At 47.0% G+C, this 21,464-nt stretch overlaps 1 protein-coding gene across 14 annotated transcripts in view; it reads right to left on the reverse strand.

The window, feature by feature from the left end:
* Positions 1–581: 581 nt before the first annotated feature.
* PPP2R5C (protein phosphatase 2 regulatory subunit B'gamma) overlaps positions 582–21,464 on the reverse strand; it is a 133,000-nt gene continuing 112,117 nt past the window's right edge. For 8 of the 14 annotated variants that reach the window (XM_082387452.1, XM_082387444.1, XM_082387450.1 and 5 more), the window contains 6 exons: positions 18,027–18,197; positions 16,489–16,616; positions 15,678–15,779; positions 13,621–13,693; positions 8,396–8,512; positions 582–3,116 (listed from right to left, as the gene is read on the reverse strand). In XM_082387452.1, the coding sequence (XP_082243578.1) occupies positions 2,985–3,116; positions 8,396–8,512; positions 13,621–13,693; positions 15,678–15,779; positions 16,489–16,616; positions 18,027–18,197 (723 nt within the window). In that variant the 3' untranslated portion in view covers positions 582–2,984. Of the gene's footprint in view, positions 3,118–3,155; positions 5,501–8,389; positions 8,513–11,979; positions 13,096–13,468; positions 13,694–15,677; positions 15,780–16,488; positions 16,617–18,026; positions 18,198–21,464 lie in introns of those variants that run through there. The other 6 variants (XM_082387453.1, XM_082387456.1, XM_082387449.1 and 3 more) reach the window with 5 other exon arrangements.

Genomic DNA, 21,464 nt, shown 5'->3' on the forward strand with positions numbered 1-21,464 from the left:
CTCTTCAGGAATAATTTTAAACATCATGGTTAGGGCTCAGATAATTCCATTTCTATAAACTGTGTTCTGATTCACATTTGCCTACTCACAAAACAAGAGGTGGTCGTTAAAAGGTCATCTCTACTTTTTCCCATTAGAAAAGTAGAAAAATGACCTTACAGAGGGCTCAGCAAAGACGTGGCTGTGACGGACGGCAGGGTGGGTGCCCAGCCAGTGCTGAGTGAGGGACTTCCAGCCGGTATCCCTGGCGGGGCCGCCCTGCCCCTAACCGTCGCCGGGCAGAGGTCAGAACCGGCTTGCCCAACACCACGGCTAAATTTAGCGTCATGATGAGCAGTAAAATTCACATGTTCTTTATTTAGTCCATATAATACACCATTTTTAGAGTTTTTTTTAAAATTAGATAAAAGAGCATATTAAATGGCAAGTGTATGAAGTTTCTCTTCATAAACAATGTCAAAACAAAAAGTTTTGAATTACAAAATGTTAAAAAATATGTAGGTACTTAACATTTCACTAAAGCATAAAGTTACAGATATTTTCTAAAGAAAAATAATTGTGCCACTTACCTATTTTTGCTGTTTCTATGAACTTTTTTTATTCTGTACATAGGACATTTTGTACAAAATATGAAGTCTACATTTTTATTACTCATTACCATAAAACAAAGGTACAATGTATGTACAATATTAAAAGGAAGCCATACTAAAGCTGCACTAAAAAGACACTCGGAATAGTGACATTTCTGATGTACAGATACATTTCAGAAAGAGTGAAGATGCCAAACGCAGAACTTTATGAAGAAAAACAGTCACCAGTTTATTTTCAATGTAGTACTTCTGAAATCAATTTGGTACAGAATAAACAGTGTATCTATGTAATAATATGTCAGTTGAACAATTAGCACATGGAATCTGAGTACTAACTAGGAAAACTTTCATAGGCCAAAATATTAAATAATACTCTTGTCAAAGAAAATTAGTTTCTCTCAAAACTTTTTTTTTTTCTCCCTTTTTGGTGAATGTTTGTCTTCAATAAAGAGCAGAAGTAAAACCTAGACAAAAAGATGTTCTTATACACTGAGCTTTCCACATCACCCAAACACTGAGATTTTGCTTTTTCCCTAGGGCAAGAGGAGAGGCTTCGCAGAAACCTCTGTCACAAACATAACTGAGAACATCCAAATCAAGTGTATCTGAGAATCTATCAGCTAAAGACGGAAGTTCAAACAATGGTTTATCAAAATACATAAGACGCTGCTTTATACAATAAAAAGCACCCTTTTTCCCTCAAAAGGAGAAGGCATCTAAACTTTTTTTAAATGATAAATTTCATCATGGTAAAGTGGATGGATACTTGTCAAGTTTCTCAGGAAGTGTTCCTCCTCACAAAGCGGGCTTCTCCCCTTTCAGCTGGGGCAGCCTTCTGATTCAGTACTTGCTTTGAACACAAGAAATCCCCTCCCTCCAAATGATTTTCCTACAGGAAACAAGGAAATAAACATCATCAAAGGATTTAAGTGAAACCAACGGGCAGCAGGTACCACAGCTGCACAGGGAACCACGTCCGCTTCTCACAATGTCTGAGTGGATTCCCGAGACCTCAACTAAAAAACAGATCCTGAAAGAAGCCACGTTTTACCTTTGATGCATCAAGACATTTAACATCAAGTTATAGAATCTTATGCCAGAGACAGAAGAAACTAGAATCACTGGTTTAGAGCAGCAGTACGCATCTCAAATAGCTTTCAAGCAGGATAAGTAAGTCAAAATACTGGCCACCCGGAGAGAAATAAAGAACAAAGCATTAAGTTTAAAGATTTTTCTCCTCGTGCTGTTCCGTCAAAAACAAAAAGCTTAATACATGCAAGGAAGTCTGAAATATTTAGCAGCATTGAAGACCGATGAAAACTCAAGACGCTGTATTTTCCTTATGAGGCATCTATTACGTGCGCTCTTTTCAACACAAAGAGACTCCTTGGAAGCCGTCGCTGCTGCCTCCTCCACGAAGCCCTCAGGGCCACACTGTGGGGAGGGGGGGTGCCTGCCCACAGCGCTGTTTCTGCTACTTTTGCCCAAAGGCAGCGGTGGCCTGCATCAGGCCGAGAGCTGGCCTCACTCAAAATGATCTCGTCCTAATTTTCTACAAAATGTGGAATTCTCAGAGAATATAATTTTATTAATTGAAGAGCCTTGTTCAAGGGCAACAATGTGTAAGTAGAGAGAAATCATTCTGCAAAGAGTAAAACACGAACACGTCACTTTAACATTCCAATTCCAGTCAAGAGAAAGCTCTTTCTAAAACAAATCTCTCCTACGAGCTCACTCCCGGGTCCTGGTCCTGGAACGCAGACTTGGCAATATGGCTTTAGCAATACACAGAAGCAGCAGGACGTGGTACGCGTGGTATTGGTCAAAGTAAAGCAGTACCTTAGGAAAAGACAGCGGCCGGGGATTGTCGTGTCACTTTCCCAGTTGAGCTGTGTTGGAACGATGACAGCAAACAACCACTTCAATGAGATTAAAAAACAAAAACAAACCAAAAAACCCCAGAAAGAAACTGCTGGCGTTAACAATCACGTGGAAACAATCTCAAGGGTTGTAAAGTCTTAAAAAATAGGTAATACTTTTTTAAAGTGCTCCTTTGATTTGAAAAACATTGATATTATCCCTGGACCACCTATCTTAAATGATCGCAAATTCCATTTGGGGAGAACGTAAAGATGATGACTAGGGTGCTTTCCTTAGCTCTGATTTTGGAAAACCGGCTTACTTGGGACCGTGCAGGGGACACCATGGGCGGCATGTGGCCCTGGGTGGTCACCATTGTTTGAACTCCTAGTCTCGAGCTGAGGCGGAAGGATGTTATTGCCTACAGAACGGGGTTGGAGAAAGCTTTGACTCGAGTGTAACTGATTTGTATGGCACACAGAGCGTGTATTTTCTACAGATCGGAGCAGGACTGGCGCCCGCACGGCGTCGGGGCTAGCGCCCGTCCTGGGGGACCAGCTCCTCAGCGCGGCTGTGGGCCTCCAGGGCGCTCTTGGTGTGCAGGTCCTGGGGCAGCTCGGACTTGCGGCGCACCAGGGGCCGGTCCTTCTTCAGGTCCTTCTGTGCCTGGAATAAAAACGCACGGCGTTGGCTACAGACCCAGCGACCTGGAAGTGTGCTCGCTCTGCACTGAGCCAGCGGTGCCCACACTCAGCGCCTCCCTGGGGATTTGGAGCACACAAAGGGCGGGATGTCTCTTATCACACTCATTAACCAAGAACGCCTCGTTTATTAAAGGTAACCCAAGGACGGCATGCATAATATTGGCACTGTTGTCTTCTAAAATGCGTAGTTTCGTACAGAGCATTGAGTACCGCTATTTTGCAAATTCACCAGTTTTAGTAAATCCCATAAATGGTAAAATCTTCCTATTTCATAAAATGTTACCGAAGTCATTTTATGGCTATGTCCCTTCCAGAAGCATGTCAGGAAGTTGAAATTTCCCTTGGAGGTAAATAAAAAGAAAGAATGAATAACATATTTAAACTGGACTCGAAACCAATAAATAACAGGTCTAAAACTTCTATCAAATTTGAAAAACGATACTTAAAATGAGAGGTATTAAATGGGTCATGTAGGGGGAAAAACCCTCTAGAATTCAGAAAAACTGTATTTAATTATTTGTATAAAATTTCCTAATATTAAGGGTAAGATACAAAAGACTCCCTTCTCCATTCCATTTTTTTCCTAAAGTTAGGAAATTTTGGTTTTACTCAACAAAACAAAACGAAAACAAACACCCCAAAACAAAAAAACCCTACATGAATCCCTTTTTGCATGGGGATTTAGAGATCTGTGTCTGCAAAGAAAGGTGGGGGGGGCCTGATATGGGGTGTTTATACACCGAAAGCATCCATTTCCATGCATAATAGTTAAACAAGTTATTCGGTTTTGGAGTAGGGCCATTGCATCAATAGCAGTATCTCTGAAACAAAACAACAAGCCACCTAAATCACCTAGACACGACGTAGGTACCAGTAGGCTGCCCGTGCACGAGGAACTTGAACCAGAACCACGCCTTCCTTTCTGTTTAGTGTCTCCAGCAAAGGGGAGATTATATAAGAGAAGAAGTTACGTTTGTGGTGGTGGTCAAACACCTACCAGAAGAAACCTGTATTAAGTCAACCACTTGACAACAGAAAGAACGTATCCCTAACCACTCCTTACAGCACCCAGCTTGCCAACATCGGTGGTACGACATGCAAAGTGTAATTCTCTTTGCGTTAATGAAACAGCCAAGGCCTTGCAGACACCATATATGAAAAGTGCACACTTTTGCAGAGCTAATATTTCTTAGGGTTCTTTGCAAATTTATCTCTGACAACCTCAATAATATCAAGGTTTGTAAGGAATTTTCTGTGACATCATTTTAGGATTATTTCTAGAACTGTTATTTGAATATTAACGTTCATTTATGGCAAAGGCAGGAATTCTGATTTCTTTCTCCTGGGAACTAGTGTAAGATGTCTTCAGGACAACCCTGCGTGTCAGAAGACTGTGGAGTCACCCACCCCCGTCCCCGAGGGGCTGCCTGTCACGGTCACAGTCCTTGTAAGAGTGGTCTCGTCTGTGCAGCGTGTTTGCCTTCAACCCATGCAAAACTCAGAGGGAAATTCTACCCTGAATTTCATGTCCATTCCAGGCAGAGCTGTAAAACAAAGCAAAGGGAAGCAAAACAAAATCAAGCCTTCCAGATACTTGAAATATTTAATAAATGTCGCAACAGGCATTCCAAAGAGAAGAAACATTTTGATAGAAAATGCCTGGAACCAATAAATGCAAATTGAGAAGGCAAACATGACCCTGGAAGCTTCTGGAAGGACAGAGAGTGTGATGGACCCATCTGAGCCTTTCTGCATAGCCATTTAAAGCCAGTATGTAAAGCAGAGAGCAATTTCACAAGCGACGAGGGGGAAAAAAAAATCAGAAAAAGGGGAAGCAGGAGAGTGGGACATCATGCAGACGGTCCCCCTAGACGAGTGACACTGGTGGAGGGATGCGTGGGCCGAGCATGCTGTCGACGGTGGGCAGACAAGACAGACGGACACGCTGCCCCAGACGCCCCTACGGAGACGCAAGCCGGAGAGAAACGGCCTCTGTCTGCAGCAGAATGGCAGCTCTGAAAGGCTAAATCTATACAGTAAATGGGAAAACAACATCGGGGTGGGTCATATCATACAGAAGAGTGCATGTTTTACTACTGAATTTAGGACAGAACTCATCAAAAATCTCTTGAGGGACCAGATTTCTTTGTCTTCACCATCACAAGCTGGAATGACAGGGAAAAAAGGGAAAATACTTCATGTACATAACATTGTCAGTGCTTTTCCTAAATATAAAAGCCTTAAATACACTTCTACGTATTGAGTAAGGAATACCTTCACTTCCCACCTTCCGTCTTTCTACACCTTCCTTAACTGCATGGTTGACACTGCTTTCCTCCCGACCGACTGTCAAAAATGAGAATTGTAAAACATTTTAAATGTCTCTGATATAAATGTCATTCACATGAACTTTACTAGTTTATTCTGGAGGTTCTATATAGGGTTACACAATTTTCTCAAAAGAAACCCAAATCATGGTTCTGACAGGTAAATATATAATTGAATTCCTCCACAAAATTCCACCAAGTACATTCAACTAGCATTAGGGTCTCCTCTCCTGGATTCTCCGGCAACACTGTCATTTACCTCACGTGCATCCTGAGCCCACATTCGAATCATTTCAAAGAAATGTGGGATTATTTTGATATTTGGGGGAAATTCAATTGATCCACAGAAATCTACAGTAAGTCTTGAAATTGGGTCGTGTTAGTCTTCCAACTTTATTCTTTTTTCAGAGTTATTTCGGCTATTCTAGGTCCTTTGCATTTCCATATGAATTTTAGAATTAACTGGCCAATGTCTTTAAAAAAAAGAAAAGTGCCTGTTGGGATTCTGACTGGATTGCTTTAATTTGGGGGGAGAACTGACGTCTTAATAGCATGGAGTCTTCCAACCCAGAAATGTGATCTGTAGAAATCTAAAGGTTATGAGTAGGGGGATAATTTTTGTACGAATGTCAATTACACAGAAAACTCAGTCATACAGTCTAATTTCAAAAGTCATGAAAACAAACCAGCAAACTAAAAGAGTTCTCCAAGCAATGTCCTGTCTACACATGGTGTCTCAGAACTAACGAGTAGATGACTACAGAGGCTGCTTCCTCCGTAACTCCTGCAGGGAAGGAGACACACCCTCCTCCAAGGGCCGCTGGAAGATCGGCCACCACGGAGATACTAGAGCTGACTTTCAGAGGCAGTCTTACTCAAGATGAGAATGCTATTTTAATTTGCGTTCTTCATCTCCTACAGAGTGGGCCCTAAATCAGAAACAGGTCCATAGATTACGTAATTATGTAATACGTTCATTACATTTTGGGCATAGTCTATTCTTTTCCTAGCTTTAGTTATCAAGTCAAAGGATGTACCTACCAAAAAGAAAAATCCTCCAACCCTAAAAATATTTAATGTGTAAAGACTGGCTTGTAAGACCTCAGTTTCCTTTTCTATGTTGTATGGCCTGAGTGACCTTAAGACTAGCGTGTGGTCACAAACCCACGGGCAGGCTTGCTGGTAGGAGGGGCCCTGATTTTGATTCCCTCTGACTGCCTGCAGTAACGAGGCCAGTGCTCACGTCTTTAGCCCACCTGAAGCCAAAAAATCAAAATGGTAATCAAAGAGGTGGCCTCAAATTCCAAGTTTAAAAAAAAATTAAGAAGTAAGAAAATTAACACCCCAGAGAGAGAGAAAAAGATAAGGATTTTCATGTTTTTTATTCAATCTGTTCATTGCTAAGAATATGGCGAGGAAATTATGGAATCCAACTGGATTAAGTAGAAAACGAGTTACTGATGCTCTTGCACTGTATGTTTAGTGTCTGCGTCCACCTGCCTTTATCTTAACCTGAGGCCAAGAGCTAGCCAGGCAGGAAGAGGCAAGGATGGGCCAGTGCAGGTGCTTTACTCTGGAAGCACCAAGAAAAAGGCATCTGGCACGGCGCTGCCTGGTCGGAAGACGATGCCAGCCACATATGTAATTCCAGATTTTCTAGTAGCCACATTGAAAAAGTGAAAAGCAACTGATGAAATTTATTTTAATAATATTTTAAAAATTTAACCCAGTATATCCAAAATACTATCATTTTAACATGTTATCAGTAACAGAAAATTATGAAGGAGATGTTTCTAGGTCCTTTCCTCACACGAAGCCTGGCAGTTCCCGTGTGTGTTTTGGGCTGCAGCGCAGCTCAGTGCAGACGGCCACATGTCACGTGTGCCTCAGGGCTGCCGTGTTGGGTAGCGCAGTCTGCGTGGTCTAGAGCCTGTGCTCTTGGTGATGCCTCATCCTGTCTGATCAGGTGGGGAATACAATTTACTTGAGTTAAAAACAAGTAGGTTAAAAAAAAAAACCCTCTCTGTTTGAGCTCAGAATGACACTATCATCTAGAAACCATCTGCATTCAGTATGCAGTTATAATTTTAGCCTAACTTGTTACTTTTCAGGATTGTAGTGCTGGATGTCTTTAGGTATTCTTAGCTCAAAGGGGATTAAAGTTTCAGAGTCAGAAAGGGCCATATCCCCAAATCCAGTTAGCACTTTATCAACTGCAAGGGTTGAGAACAGGAGGTACAATCAGAGACCTACAGCAACTGAAAGGCCCCTTATACGCGGGAACTCCACCCACTACCCTCTTTAAAGCCTAAGTCGTAAAGGTTCCCCATTTAGTGACAGGGGCCTTTCTTCGGATCGGTGGTGATCTAAGTATGCATCTCCACAAAGTGGAAACAGAACTACTTGAGTGTAGGTATCGCATGAGGGTCCTGACAGAGCCCTGACCCTGGCACAGGCCTGCGAGGCAGCGTGACCCTGCTGTTGACAGGATGAGGGCTCTGCCTGACGTCCTGGGGCCCGGGGGCCGGCAGTAACTCTGTGGAGAAGTAAGAGGGGACGCCTCTGGGCCAGAGCAGAAGTCGCAAGGGGGCAGAGGGAGCAGAGAGGGAAGACTTTACCGCAAACCTTTGAGTCTTTGCTCTCGTTAACATTTGACTGCAGTTAAGAATTGGGATTATTACTGTTAAAGTAAATGAAGAAACACATTTCAGGCACATACTTCATCCTTAAAAACTGTTTCTACTAATTTGGTCTAAGATATATGGATGAAATGTTTCCTGTAAGATTACCACCATGTAATTTTTCGCTTTAGCTTACACAGGAGGCACTGCTGTCTATTACATCACTAAAATCACAGGCACGTCTGAAGCAAGTCTCTAAGGAGCGCACCCAGCTTAGCTCTGTGCACTTTTACCTGGCGAGCCTCTTCGTTCACTGTCTTTCTCAGCATCTGCACATCTTCAAATAAAGGCCCATCTGTCTCCACTGCCACCGGAAGGCTCATGGCGCTCGCGTGACTACACACTGCGTACTGCAATGCAAAGCGCGGAGTCACTCTCGGCCAGGTCAGCGCTCAGGGCTCGGCTCCAGCGCTCCTGGCCCAAGCCACCCCCGCGGCCCCTCCTGAAGGGAGCCCACGTGCAGGGAAGTGCTCCCTGCACGGCCTACACCTGCAGCGCCTGGCCCCTGGCGTCGCCTCATTCCAGACTGTCCCAGCCCCTTGCTGGGCAACACCCCGCCCTGGAGCCTCCGGCCTGCTGACTCCCCGTGAGCCTGGGTCTGGTCACGGCAACGCTTCCCGCGGAAACCTCCACCTCCAGCCCCCAACCTCTGCGCACAGCCTTGCCCTCCTCTATCTGCGCCCTCGCTCCTGGTCCTCACGTTCTCGGCATTTTCCAAACTCGCCTAAACCCCATCACTGGTCACACCCTTTTACTCACACCCTCTCTGCTCTCCTCCCAAACGACACAACCCCAATCGGTCCCACAGCTCGCATCTCACTCTGCAACCCCGTGGCCGGCCCTGCAGGAGGCCTGGTACGCCCACGTGTCAGTGGGGTCCCCTTGGCTCCCTCTCCTGTTCCCCACGGGGCGCCCTGGGACTCCACTCCCTTCGGGTTCTGGGCCAAGTCCGGCTCTGCTCTGAGCAGGACGGGTTTCTGACTTTGTTTCCGTGAGTGGGACGTGGGGATGAGATCACTTCAGAGGTGGCTGGGATGGCGCAGGTGAGCTAAGGTACACGGAATGCCCTGACTGTCCTCAGCATTTGGCGTCCACACTCTGCGCGTCTGCCGCGAGCTGGGCGCTATTCCAAGTACAGCCTGTAAAGTGTGTGCTATGATCCCATTTGGCTGACGGGACCGCTGAGGTACCTACGCTAACCGCGGGGCCCCAGGCCAGTAAAGGGGGAGCTGGGGTTCCGAGCTGCAGCCTCGCACCCCTTCCCCCAGGCCCTGTGCCCGGCTCACGCCCTCCTGGCCACAGCGAGCCCCTCTGCCTGGGCTGGGGACCCGGCACCCGCCCCGCCCCGCCTGGCTCACCACCTCCCTCCCGCCAGGCGAGGGACCAGGAGGGCCGCTCAGCTCTCAGCAGCCCCTCCTCCTCCTGACCGCTCGGCTCACCCCCGCGGCTCTGGGCCTCGCCTCTCCGACAGGACGCCGGGCACCAGGCCGTGGGTGACCGCTGTGTGGCCACGCGCTGGCCACAGTCGTCCCTGAAGCTCCCCTTCCCTGGCCTGTGGCGTCGGCCGCCCCAGCCCCTCGCTCCTCTGTCACTGCTGGGACGACAGTCTGTGCCCCTCCTCATGCCCCGAGGTCTCGCTGACCCTCGCCCGCGCCTCCGCCCCCGTGGCCGCCTGGCCCAGCCCCTCCACCACCCTGGGAAACGCGCCGTTCCCTCGCGGGAGCCACACCCTTGGCTCCGTTTCCTCCACACGATGGGCACCCAGGCCCCCGCGGCACCCTGAGCCTGCCGCCCCCGTCAGCCCGTCCAGCAGCGTCATCTCCACACGTCTCCCCAGGAGCCCCCGAGCGTCGGAAGAGCTTTCTGAGCGCAAGCCTGCCGAGGCCACTGGCTCTGGATGACACTGTGACACCTGCACTGTTTTGGGGATAAAATCCACGGGTCCTGCCCCCTCTCCAGCTTTGTCCCTGACACAGACCACACCCACCCTCCCCCATGACTGACGCTCCGTCTACGAACAGTTGGGTTTCCCAGTCGCCCCTTCCCCTGCCTTGAGCCCCTGGCTGGTTAAGCCCCTTGGTGAGCCTCTAAGAGGTTGGCTCCACCTCCAGGGGGCCCAGCACTCTTGGGGGCTAAGGTCCCGGTGCCCGTGGGGACACCTTGCCGTGGCCACGCTACCCTCCGGCCTTCCTTTACGTGTCTCCCTCTAAAGGCGCGACCAGGCCTCTCGCCAGCATTGCCAGCACAACCCCCAGCGTGTGCTACCATCTGACCGTCTGGACTGGATTCTCTCTGCTTCCATCTGGCTCGCCTCCTTGACACCTGGGGCCGTGTCTCATTCTCATTTCTGTATCCTGGGAAAGCGCTACCATTTGGGACGCGCAGCTGGCACCCATCTGCCAAGAGAGGTGGTGACCCGCTGGGCGCAGGGAGCTGGGGCCTGCACGGCGCCTTGCCCTCCGGGGCTCAGCTGGGCGGGGCAGACGGAGCAGAGACGCTGCAGGGCTCGGGAGGTGGTGCGGGGATGGTTTCTAACCAGCATTTCAGCTTGCGGCCACGCCAAGAGAACACCAGCGCTCTACACGGACCCTGCCAGCGGCCGTGCCTAGAGCAGTGCGGGCTCTGAGGCCCTGCTGGGGCTCAGGGCAAAGAAAAGTACACACAAGGATGCTACAGAATGTCTATAGGAAATCAGCATCACTAGCAGGGTGGGGGGGCACAGGATTCTCACTAGGAATAAAAACCTTCCCGAGGCTGAAGTTCTCAACAGGTGAAATAAGGAACGCACATTTCCCCAGAGAGGCTGATCTCCCAAAGGAAAGGGAGGCAACCAGACTCTGTGCCCTGGGCCGCCTATGGCATCGTCTTGTCATTGCAAAGGGGCAGAAACACTGAGCCAGAGCCACACTTAAAATTCACAAAAGTGCCTTGTCTTCGTTTCACATGATCCCCACAAAAGGGAGACGGGAGGAAAACTGTTATATGGTCTCTTTGGGTGGATTAGGAAAAGCACATTTATGTTAGAAATCTTCACTATTTCATGACTTTAAAAAAATTAAATCACATCTGACATTAAGAAACCCCAGCTGAAACTGCCCCAACTGCTAAAACAAACGCAACCCAAATCCTGAAGGACCACAGCTTTCCAAATCCCAACCAGCCTAAACGGGGACCTGCTTTCACATCTCCAAGCAGATGAAAGACTTAGCCTGTGAAAACACAAGGCAGCATCAGGAAGACTTCTAGGTACACGCCAGTGAACAGAGTGAGGGATTGGGAACCCACCTAAAATAAGGAAGCTATTAAATCATTTCTCAGGACGGCAGATTTGAGATGGGGAATCGGGCTTCAAAAACCCACCTACATGTTTTCGTTACGGAAGTAGCGCGCAAGCTGTATTACCCACAACACTATTTACTTTTTTGCTGCTGTTGTAAATAGCAAGCAACGACTAGAACTTAGAAAGGACTCTCGAGAGAGAGAGTGAACAGCGGGTACCAAGGCCCTCATTTCCAGCTTTGAGATATTAGCCCACGAAGTACCTTCCGTTTCAGACACTGCTCGGGGGACTGGAGCATGCGGACAGGACCTGCTGGGGTGTGCTCACAGCATGCGGACAGGACCTGCTGGGGTGTGCTCACAGGCGGTTTTCACACGCAGACGCGAGCAGGACGGCGCTGAGGTCAGAGCGCCACAGCACGGTGCGGGGTGAGCGCAGGCAAAGCCCACCACTCTCAGGCTGTGGCCCGAGACATTTTAAAACAGAGCAGCCACAGGAATAAAAATGTGATGGAAGAACATTTAGGAAAAGTTCAGAAAAAGAGAAATGAGGACAATATATAGTTTAGAAGGAACATCTGTTACAGCACAGCAGTGAAACCAGGCCACCTTTGCTAATACAATCACAGCCAGCTCTTCGTTTGTAATGTAAGGCTTTATGCGATTTTCTATGAGATTATTCCTATTTTCCAGGTAGAATAAATAAAATTAGACCCTCTGATCTGTATACGGTTCACATGTTTTTCAAGGGTGTTGATCTCAAGGGTGTGTGTGACGGGGGTCCTTGACGACCCTGATTGGGACCCGTCTGCCCTCGGCATGGGGCCGTCTGAACAGAGCAAGATGGCCTGGGCCCCGTCGGGCAGGGTCCATCCACCCACACTGCCCCAGACGTATGATTTTACTGTGTCCTACAACAAACGTACTGTGTCCTACAGCAAACGTCAGTCAGTGTTTTAACCTCACGTTCAACATAAATTCTATTCTTAAAAGTACATACTCATAGCTATCTACCTAAATTAACTACTACACAGTTTCACATGCTATTTTCACATAAAATAGCATTTCTGTGTAAGAGCATGGAATAAAAATGGTTAGAAAAACGCCAGTTACTTGTTTCAGGTGGCATCAAGGACATACACTTAAGGATGTCGTTCAATTTTCCTATGGTTTGTGTCTTGATTATAGTTTTATCAGAGGGAATACAAGTCAGTATGTTGTTATATAGGTAAAGTACATACTTTTAACTCTGTATTCATGTATCACTTTTTATTAAACATCAGAGAGATTTAAAACCCACATGGCAACTGAGATAATAATGATTTATGCATACCTCTCACCAAAGAAAATAAATAGATAGCTTGTAACCTGGTTCACCGTATTGAACCTTTCAGGATTTTAGGGGTAGCCGAGCAGTTTTCCTCAGAAAGTAAAATCTTTTCTGGGGAGCTGAGGACAGCCTGAGAATTCTTAGCGTGGCAAATGATTTTCAGTGATAATCGGACAGGCACATAGCATCAGAAAGAACGTCTGTCGGGACACGGCTCCAACCCCCAGTCCCCGGGGGTCAGCCCGAGGTAATGCATCGGGGGACACTGCTTCAGTGCTGGCAGTTCCAGAAGACACATCATTGGCACCCACCTGCCAGGGCGTGCTGGGATGGGAGAAAGGATTAGCGGCTAAGATGACAGAAGTCGGTCAACTTTTAACGAGAAAGGTTCAGCCTGCAGAAACCTCATTTGAGGAAAGAGGACATTGACTTCATACTTAATCTATTTCAAATCTAATTTCTTTTCCTTTAGAATTAATTTGATATTAAAAAGAAAGGAAAATATTGTTTGAACTACAGCATCTATGACATCTGAGAAAGCAAATTACAATCTTGGCCCAAAACAGAGCTTGTATCCTTACTTTCTTTTTACCACAGTATATTCATAAGGTTCATATCTTATTTAAAAAGCATAATAATAAAAAAAATGTCAATTCTGTGGTAAAAACCTTTGTGGGGCAAAATAAGTACTTGTACAAAAGTTGAAAAGTATTTTTATTGCAGATATTTTCATATACAGTGTTAGTGAAATTGATTTCCCTCCCCTCTCACGATGAATCCACACTCCTATCTCATAAAAATATTCAAGTTACACCCTAGACGTTTTCATGTTACTCTCTTTTTTAGTACCTGGGGGTTTGCTTTGGCTAGGTTTTCTATTTTAACCCACGCTTCTTCTCGTTCTTTCATTTTTAGCTTCTCTCTGAAAAATAGTAAAATGTCATTGGTGTTAGAGAAACAAATCAAATTCAAGAGAGAAAACGTTAAGGGGGAACGTGGGCAGCAACACAACACCTATTTCCCCTTTGTCATTGTCTGGTCTTATTCCACGTACGTCACAGTGGTGACCACAAGGTACATAAAGGGGAAAAAAAAGAAACTGGGCTTAGAGGAAAAGAGTTAAAAACATAAATACACCAAAATTTTAACATGTCTAAGAATTTAAGCTCTTAGAAACACTTGCACAAGCACATCTCTGTCTCCTTCCTTCCCCTTGTTTTGTTGCTTCGTCACAGGACATATATGATTTTGGTGAGAAGCTTACATACCCATGAAAAGTGAGACCACACCTCAGCGTGAAGGAACCAGGTGAAGATGTCCTTACCAAGGCACAGCCTGTAGATCCACACCAACAAGGCGCATGACCTTCAGTACATTACTTATCGTGGGACCAACTCTTTTTTTTAATCCAGTAAATGTGCTACATGATCTGTAAGGTCCCTTTCAGAAACGTGATGTTCCATGAAAGAGGATGTGCCGTTAGAAAAGCCCCGACGTTCACATATTTCACACCTGAACACTGCGTTCGGCTGAGGCAGGAACGGGCCAGGCAGCCTGAAGGTTTAAAGAGCCCACAGTCGGCTCCCGGCGCCCCTTCCTGCTTCATTTGTCATTGTCCCTCACACACTGTCTCTTACTCATTTGTATTTTGCTGTCTTTCTCTTTCCACACCACCTAGAATGTGAACTCCATAAGGGCAAGGGTTTTTGTTTGTTTTATCCACTGCTGTGTTGCCAGAACCCGTAACGGGGCCTTGCACATAGGTAAACACACACTGTCTCAGGAATGAACATGGCGCTTCGTTATATATGTAGTGTAATTTGAATTACATTCATTCAAAGTTTATCTCCCTCGGCCAGCTTCCAGTGACAGAGCATCCAATCTGCCCACGTCCACACCTGCCTCTGAAGATGTGATTTTGATAATTAGTGAATCAAACTGTTACTAGCACAGCCTAGGGACAGAGTCATCTAGCCCAGTGGTCCCCAACCTTTTTGGCACCAGGGACCGGATTCGTGGAAGACAATTTTCCCACGGACTCGAGGGTGGGGGAGGGGATGGATCAGCTGGGAATGCGAGCGATGGGGTGCGATGGGGTGCGATGGGGCGCGACGGGGCGCGACGGGGAGCGACGGGGAGCGATGGGGCGCGATGGGGAGCGGCAGAGGAAGCTCCTCTCGCCCGCTGCTCACCTCCTGCCGTGCGGCCTGTTTCCTAACTGGGGTTGGGGACCCCTGATCTAGCCTGTCCCTGGACAGATGTGGGTTCTGAAGTCCTCACAGTGTGAGAGCAGGGCCCTGATTTTGTGAGGGACTCTGGCACTAGATTCCAGAGAATGCCCGAATTTATGGAGATCAACAAATTAGAACAATAGAGCTACGCTGGATGAAGATTCCTGCTCTTTCATATAAACCTTACAGGATACAGTTCAAATTCCTGCCTGATAAACATGAAAAATTACTACACATTATTGCCTTTAAGTGTCCCCTAAGAAAAGCAAAGATCCTGAAAGTTAAATTCGTGACTATACATGCACTTTTTGCAATGATTAAACTAGTAGCATAACGGAGAGAACAGCTAACCTTTTCTTTTTTCTGGCTGCGCTGTGCGGCTTGCAGGGTCTTAGTTCCCCGACCAGGGATTGAACCTGGGGCCACCGCAGTGAAAGCGCTGAGTCCTAACCACTGGACCGCCACGGAATTCCCAGAGAATAGCTAACTTTAAACATGTGTTCTTTGAAAATAAGTTATCATAACAAAGTTTCAATTTGCTTTCCAAGTACAAAAGGGCTGATTTTGCTTTAAAGTGAAGAATAACTTCTTAGGACAAACTAATGGGAGAGGTTTATTCAGGATTAAGGAAAAAAAAAATCCTTGAAAGAATAACTTTTGAAAGGAGCAACTTACTTCAGTTTCTCTGCTTTAAACTGCTGGGTGCAGTCATCAAATAGTTTTTGGTTCATCTCCATGAAGAGTTTCAGTGCGTTGTATATCAAGCCATGTATTGTCCTGTAACGAAAGCTTCGTGTTGAAACTCAGAATGCTTCATCTTTTTTGATCCGTCTCCCTCCCCTCCTCCACCACAGACTGTTTCCTCTCCCAACTTATCAGCCCATTTCAATGGCCCACATTTCACAAGTACCAGCTCAGCAGAGACGATGCCACGGATGACACGGCACCCATACTGACTGCTGAGGTCTCGGGAGATGACCACTGAGTAAATCAGTCTGTTCATCCTCAGTAAGTGAGAGAACAAAGGGGAGAAGCAGGGGCAGACGTCAAGATGCCTAGTGGTGTTTAGGTTACCTGCTCTTCTCTCTGGCTCCCCAGGGTGAGTGTCAGCAGGGCTCTGGGGCCCCCGCGTGTGGGGTGGCCACTGTGCCCCTGCAGGGACTGAGCCCTGAGGTTGTGACAGTCTTTAACTGTCCCGGAGGGAACTTAAGAGGCGGCCCGGAAGATGCTGCTCCCGACCCCGCCGGGGATGAGATGGGGGGTGGGGAGTGAGGCAATACGCCCTACGTGGGCTCGACACGGGGATAAGGACGTGAACGGAAGGCCAAGATACAGCCCACACTTCTGCTTGACTACAGCCCACAAAGAAGTCGGCATCTTGTTTTTTAACTGATATTCAGGCTTGGATTCAATCGTAATTGAAGTATCAGCAAAATATGCAAAATTTAAAAACGGCCCGATCTGACGGCAGCCAGCTCTCTCTTACTTGTTCCAGTGGGTCTTTGAGTTGCGGTACAAGGATGGAAACATGATGGGCAGAATCTTTGCTGCGTTGTCGCTGATGAGACTCATGATGTACTCGTTATTCCAGTAATACAGCGCTCTCTCTGCCACCTGAAAGACGGAGGGCATGACTGTTGTCTGTGATGATTAAAGCGTTCCATTACACATGTAAAGAGGGAAATGAATTATACTGGATTGGAAAATTATTATTTCTACAATTTAAAATACTCTAGACTGTAACCCTGAAGAGCCTTCAACAGAAAGGCCGATGATTTCCTGTCTGTCAAGATCACTGTCACTCATTTTTTCATGAGTTCAATGAACGTTTCTGCTAGACATGGGCTAGATGCCAAGGAGACAAGTCAAATGAGTTCGTTTTACCTATCCGTCAGCCATCCACCACCCATCTATGACGCGTCTACACCACGCGCAGTGCTGTCTGGCACCGAGGATTCTGCAGTGAACCAGGAGAGGCAGAAATCCTTGCTTTCATGGAGCTTATGTTCTACGGGGGTAAACAAATGATGGGCGAAGTGTCTGACTTACTAGAAGTGTTAAGTCGTGCGGCGAACGGCAGCAGGGGAGGGGAGGGAGTGCTGGCGTGTGTGCGGAAACGTGGCTTCCGCTGAGAATGGGTGGTGGCGGAGCCTGTCCCTGCAGAGGCACTTGAGGGAGGGGACGTGAGATGACAGCAGGGAGGGCAGCAAGGCGGGTAACACGGGAGGGGCGGAGGCCACCGAGGCAGCCAGTTCTGAAACCGCCGGCCACGCAGACGTGGATGTCACCTGGGGCCGTGCTGACACGTCTCCCCTCTCCCGCTGGGCTGCCGACTCCCTGGTGACTGTGAGGTGTTGCTCCTTTTGTGCCTAGATTTCTACCTTGTGCACGATGAGTTCACAACAAATACCGTCTCAACGATACAAAAAGATGGGGTCCCCAGTATGTTAAAAGGAGGCAGACAGGCTGGAAAAGCCACTGGGGATGATGACCTTTGAAAGGGGCTCGGAAGGTATGAAGAGGAAATCAGGAAAAGTGGGAAGTGGCATGACCGAGGCACCTCTCACACAGGAATGTGGAAGGGACAAAAATCAGAACCATTACTGTTTTTTAAAGGGTAAAGGGACACAAACTCATATATGTCAGAAATGAAGAGCTTATGGAGGGCGGGAACGCAAAGCTAAACAGTTTTATATTCTCCGTAAGCATCCATCACTCAAGTTGTGGAGAATAAGGTTGTGTGCGTCTGGGAACCCAGTGAACATAGAGACAGAGGTCGTTTACAGAGAAGCTGTCTTTAATTACTCTTATTGAGAAACACGTTTTCAGTGACAAGGGGGGGACGAGGTGCTAGAGTGTATTTTGTAGAGCTGAAGTCTCACGATCTTACTCTGAAATACACTGAAGCAAAAGCTTGAATATTACCTTCAAATTACCCGAGAAGCAAAACATGACCAGCTACACACTGCGACCTACCAGCTCCAAAGGGAAGTGACACGAGCCCACCGTCTCTGGGCCACATACCTGAAAGTGGGGACTGGAGACACACTTGGCCAACTGCCGGAAGAGAGGCTCCATGATCTTCACAAACTCTGACGGTTCAATGACGTCTAGAATCTCTTCTAGTTCATTTAGGAACATGACTTCTTTTGGGCTGTGAGTCTTTGGCCAGTACTTGAGAAGCGCCATCACCACCTACAGAAGAGACAGCACACAGTGTGACGTCTTCTGTTTCTTCATTAAGGTGTCCCCTCTGCAAAGCCACAAGATGAGGTGGTGCTTTTTTCCTTGTAGAAGGAACAGTGATTCAGTAAATCAGAATGTGGGTTTTTTATAATTAGAGAGGTAGGTCTAATTTTATATACTTTAGAATCACAGTTTTAATTTATGTGACCCACTCTGATTAACTACCATCTCAGTAAGAGTCAGATCCTTAAAAAAAAAAAAAAAAAAAAAAGAGGCAGGTAGGAGAGTTCAGAGAGAACAAGACCAGTGGAGAAACACAGAGCATGTGAATTCATATATATATCTTAGTGTGGAGACATATACACAGAGGCACAATCGGTTTCTCTCTCAAATTCACTGACTGTTCGTATATATTTGTACACAAACATACATACATAGTGTGTGTACACAGTGTTTTCAGTCGTGCTAAAACACATCGGAAAGAGAGACGTCAAGCACTGACGTCAGCAAGCCCTGTGTGTGTGGCCACGGGCTGGTGCCCACCCCTCGGTGCCCCAGAGCCCTCATCAAAGACTGGGGGCACGAAGACCCTCGCCCTGGGGCTGCTGAGAAGACTTTATTACTAGACCCACGCACGTGCCCGAGGAGTTGCTGGCCGCAGCGAGCGGGTGGCAGCTGGGCCTTGGCTGGGGCCCCGCCCAGAGCAGGCCTGTGAAGCCGTCCAGTCGGGCGGCAGCAGCCTCCCGGCTGGTGAGTGTTGGGCATTGTGTTCCCTGCCCACCAGACGGGCAGTTTCTGCCAGGCAACCTTTCTGTTATCGTGTTCCTGCAGTTCCCAAATTTCCTACCAGTAAAGGTTCTTCACCCAAAATATCAGATTTGGAACGCAGATTAACAATACCCCTAAGAGTTTAGCTACCTAATAATACCCCTAAGAGTTTAGCTACTTAAAATAGTACAATGATCCAAAACATTTACGTACGTATATGTAAAGCACATATACATACTTGCACACCTAACTGTACAACTGCAACCTGTTACTTAAAGGAGCTGTTTAGCCTTATCACAGCGATTTCTGGACCCATCATCCTGGCCCCCAGCCTCAGGTCTGCTGTGAAAATCACTGCAAATGCTCATGCTTTCAGACTGGCTGGTGGTTTCCATTCACTGGTCATTTCTGGCTCCGCAGATCATGCCAACTGTGCCCCCAGGCCAGCCTGTGAGGCCTCACCGCAGTTAAAAACAAGGGGCTTTTCAACAACATTCATTTAGGGTAATTCTGTCTTGATGCTTTTGACCTTCAGGCTCCTGGATAATCCTTTATATTTTTACACTTTATAAAACTCCAAAATTTACTTTAAAAGTGCTCCTAGTTTTGAAGTCTGACGTAAAAATTTCTGACACAACTGTCTTTAAAGAGAGATTATTGGACTTCCCTGGTGGCGCAGTGGTTAAGAATCCGCCTGCCAATGCAGGGGACACGGGTTCGAGCCCTAGTCTGGGAAGATCCCACATGCCGCGGAGCAACTAAGCCCGTGCGCCACAACTACTGAGCCTGCGCTCCAGAGCCCGCGAGCCACAACTACTGAGCCCATGTGCCGCAACTATTGAAGTCCGCGCGCCTAGAGCCCGTGCTCTGCAACAAGAGAAGCCACCGCAACGAGAAGCCTGCGCACTGCAACGAAGAGTAGCCCCCGCTCACCACAACTAGAGAAAGCCCACGAGCAGCAATGAAGACCCAATGCAGCCAAAAAATAAATAAATTAATTAATTAAAAAAAAATAAAGAGAGATTATTTTAAAAAAAGCATCATTTAATGATTTTCCTACATTTTGCTCAAAACCATTTAACAGAGGTTTGGGCACCTACTATACTCTGTGTATTGGAATCACTTTTAAGAACACAGCAGATGCAAATCACTTCACAAATCCACCATTCCTTGTCATTTGGCAAATGGAATTTTATTAGGAGAAATACATTAAGCTGTGAACTATAGGACACAATTGATTTAGCCGTTCAATGTCTCTGGAAAAGGTATTATTTCTGGAATCAGAGGTATACGCTGGGCTTACTTTTCACGCTACTTGGAATGAACTATGACCAATACCCAACGTTTCAGCTGCTTCCGAGGGTGCCGGCGTTTGGCAGAGTGGGAGTCTGCTTGGGGAATGCTAATCTGCGCCAACAGTGGCTGTTTGCTGCTGGGCGCACTTCAGGATTGAGCTTTCCTGGGGAAACTCAATGGGCGGCCTGCTCCGGGTCAGGAGTGCGGGGGGGAAGGGGGTGGCTCGGGAAGGCAGGTGAGCCTGGCGTCCCAGGGAGCCCCTCTCCTGTCCTGGAACACCAGGGGAAAAGGCCACAGAGTAAAACTCAATCAGCCTCAAGAGACAGGTGGGTGGAAAAGTGTTTGACGTGCCCAGAAAGCTTTTGGGCACTGTACAAAGTTTACAAATAAAAATATTAGTTACGGATTACAGACAGGGCAACAAACGTCTTTTTAACGGGTCAGCCTGGACACACACAGACTTCGGGGTGCCACAGGTGCAGGACCATGAGACGCACACGTATGCCGACTGCCCTTCCCAGCACCTTCACAAGAGTTTACACCTTCATCTAATTACCTACATGCTTTCGATGCTGAAGTAAGACGAAATGGGCTTTGTATTGCCATAATACATGAAATTTCAAAGGAAGGAATTTACTGAGGCGAGGGTCTGAACATTTTTAATGTGCAGAAAATTCATCTGCTTTCTGTAATCAAGAGTGCAATTATGTTATCTCTGCTGCAGGAGATTAAGAGATGAAGTGGTTCTGGGTGGAAATACTCGGGACTGGGTGTAGGGGGCTTGAGGTAGCTTTGTGCTCGTGCCGAGTCAGAGTTTTCTATCTACCATTTAAGACGGAAGGACCCCACCGAAGCCAGCACATCATCTCCTGCCTTCTTGCAGACAACCGCAATTAAAAGCCCTCACTCCTGCAAAGCTGTATTAGCTTTATTAGTGGGAATTTATAAACTTTATCAGCTTTCATATTACTTTCAGGTGGAAGACAGAAGAGGGTGGGATGCGCTCGTTGAGTCTTGCTGGAGCAGGATTAGGACCAGGTTCTGACAGACGGGGGCGGGGGACCGGGACCTGCAGGGAGTGGGCTTGTGGGGAGACCCTTAGTCCGTGAGAAATGTGGGGTAACATTCGGTGAATTCTTTAGCCACTAGAGAGTATGAGAAATATGTACAAAGAAAAATCATAGCAGAAAACTGCATACTCTTTCTCTCCTT

Source organism: Balaenoptera borealis (assembly GCF_965194805.1).
Source record: "Balaenoptera borealis genome assembly, chromosome: 3".
Taxonomy (NCBI): domain Eukaryota; kingdom Metazoa; phylum Chordata; class Mammalia; order Artiodactyla; family Balaenopteridae; genus Balaenoptera; species Balaenoptera borealis.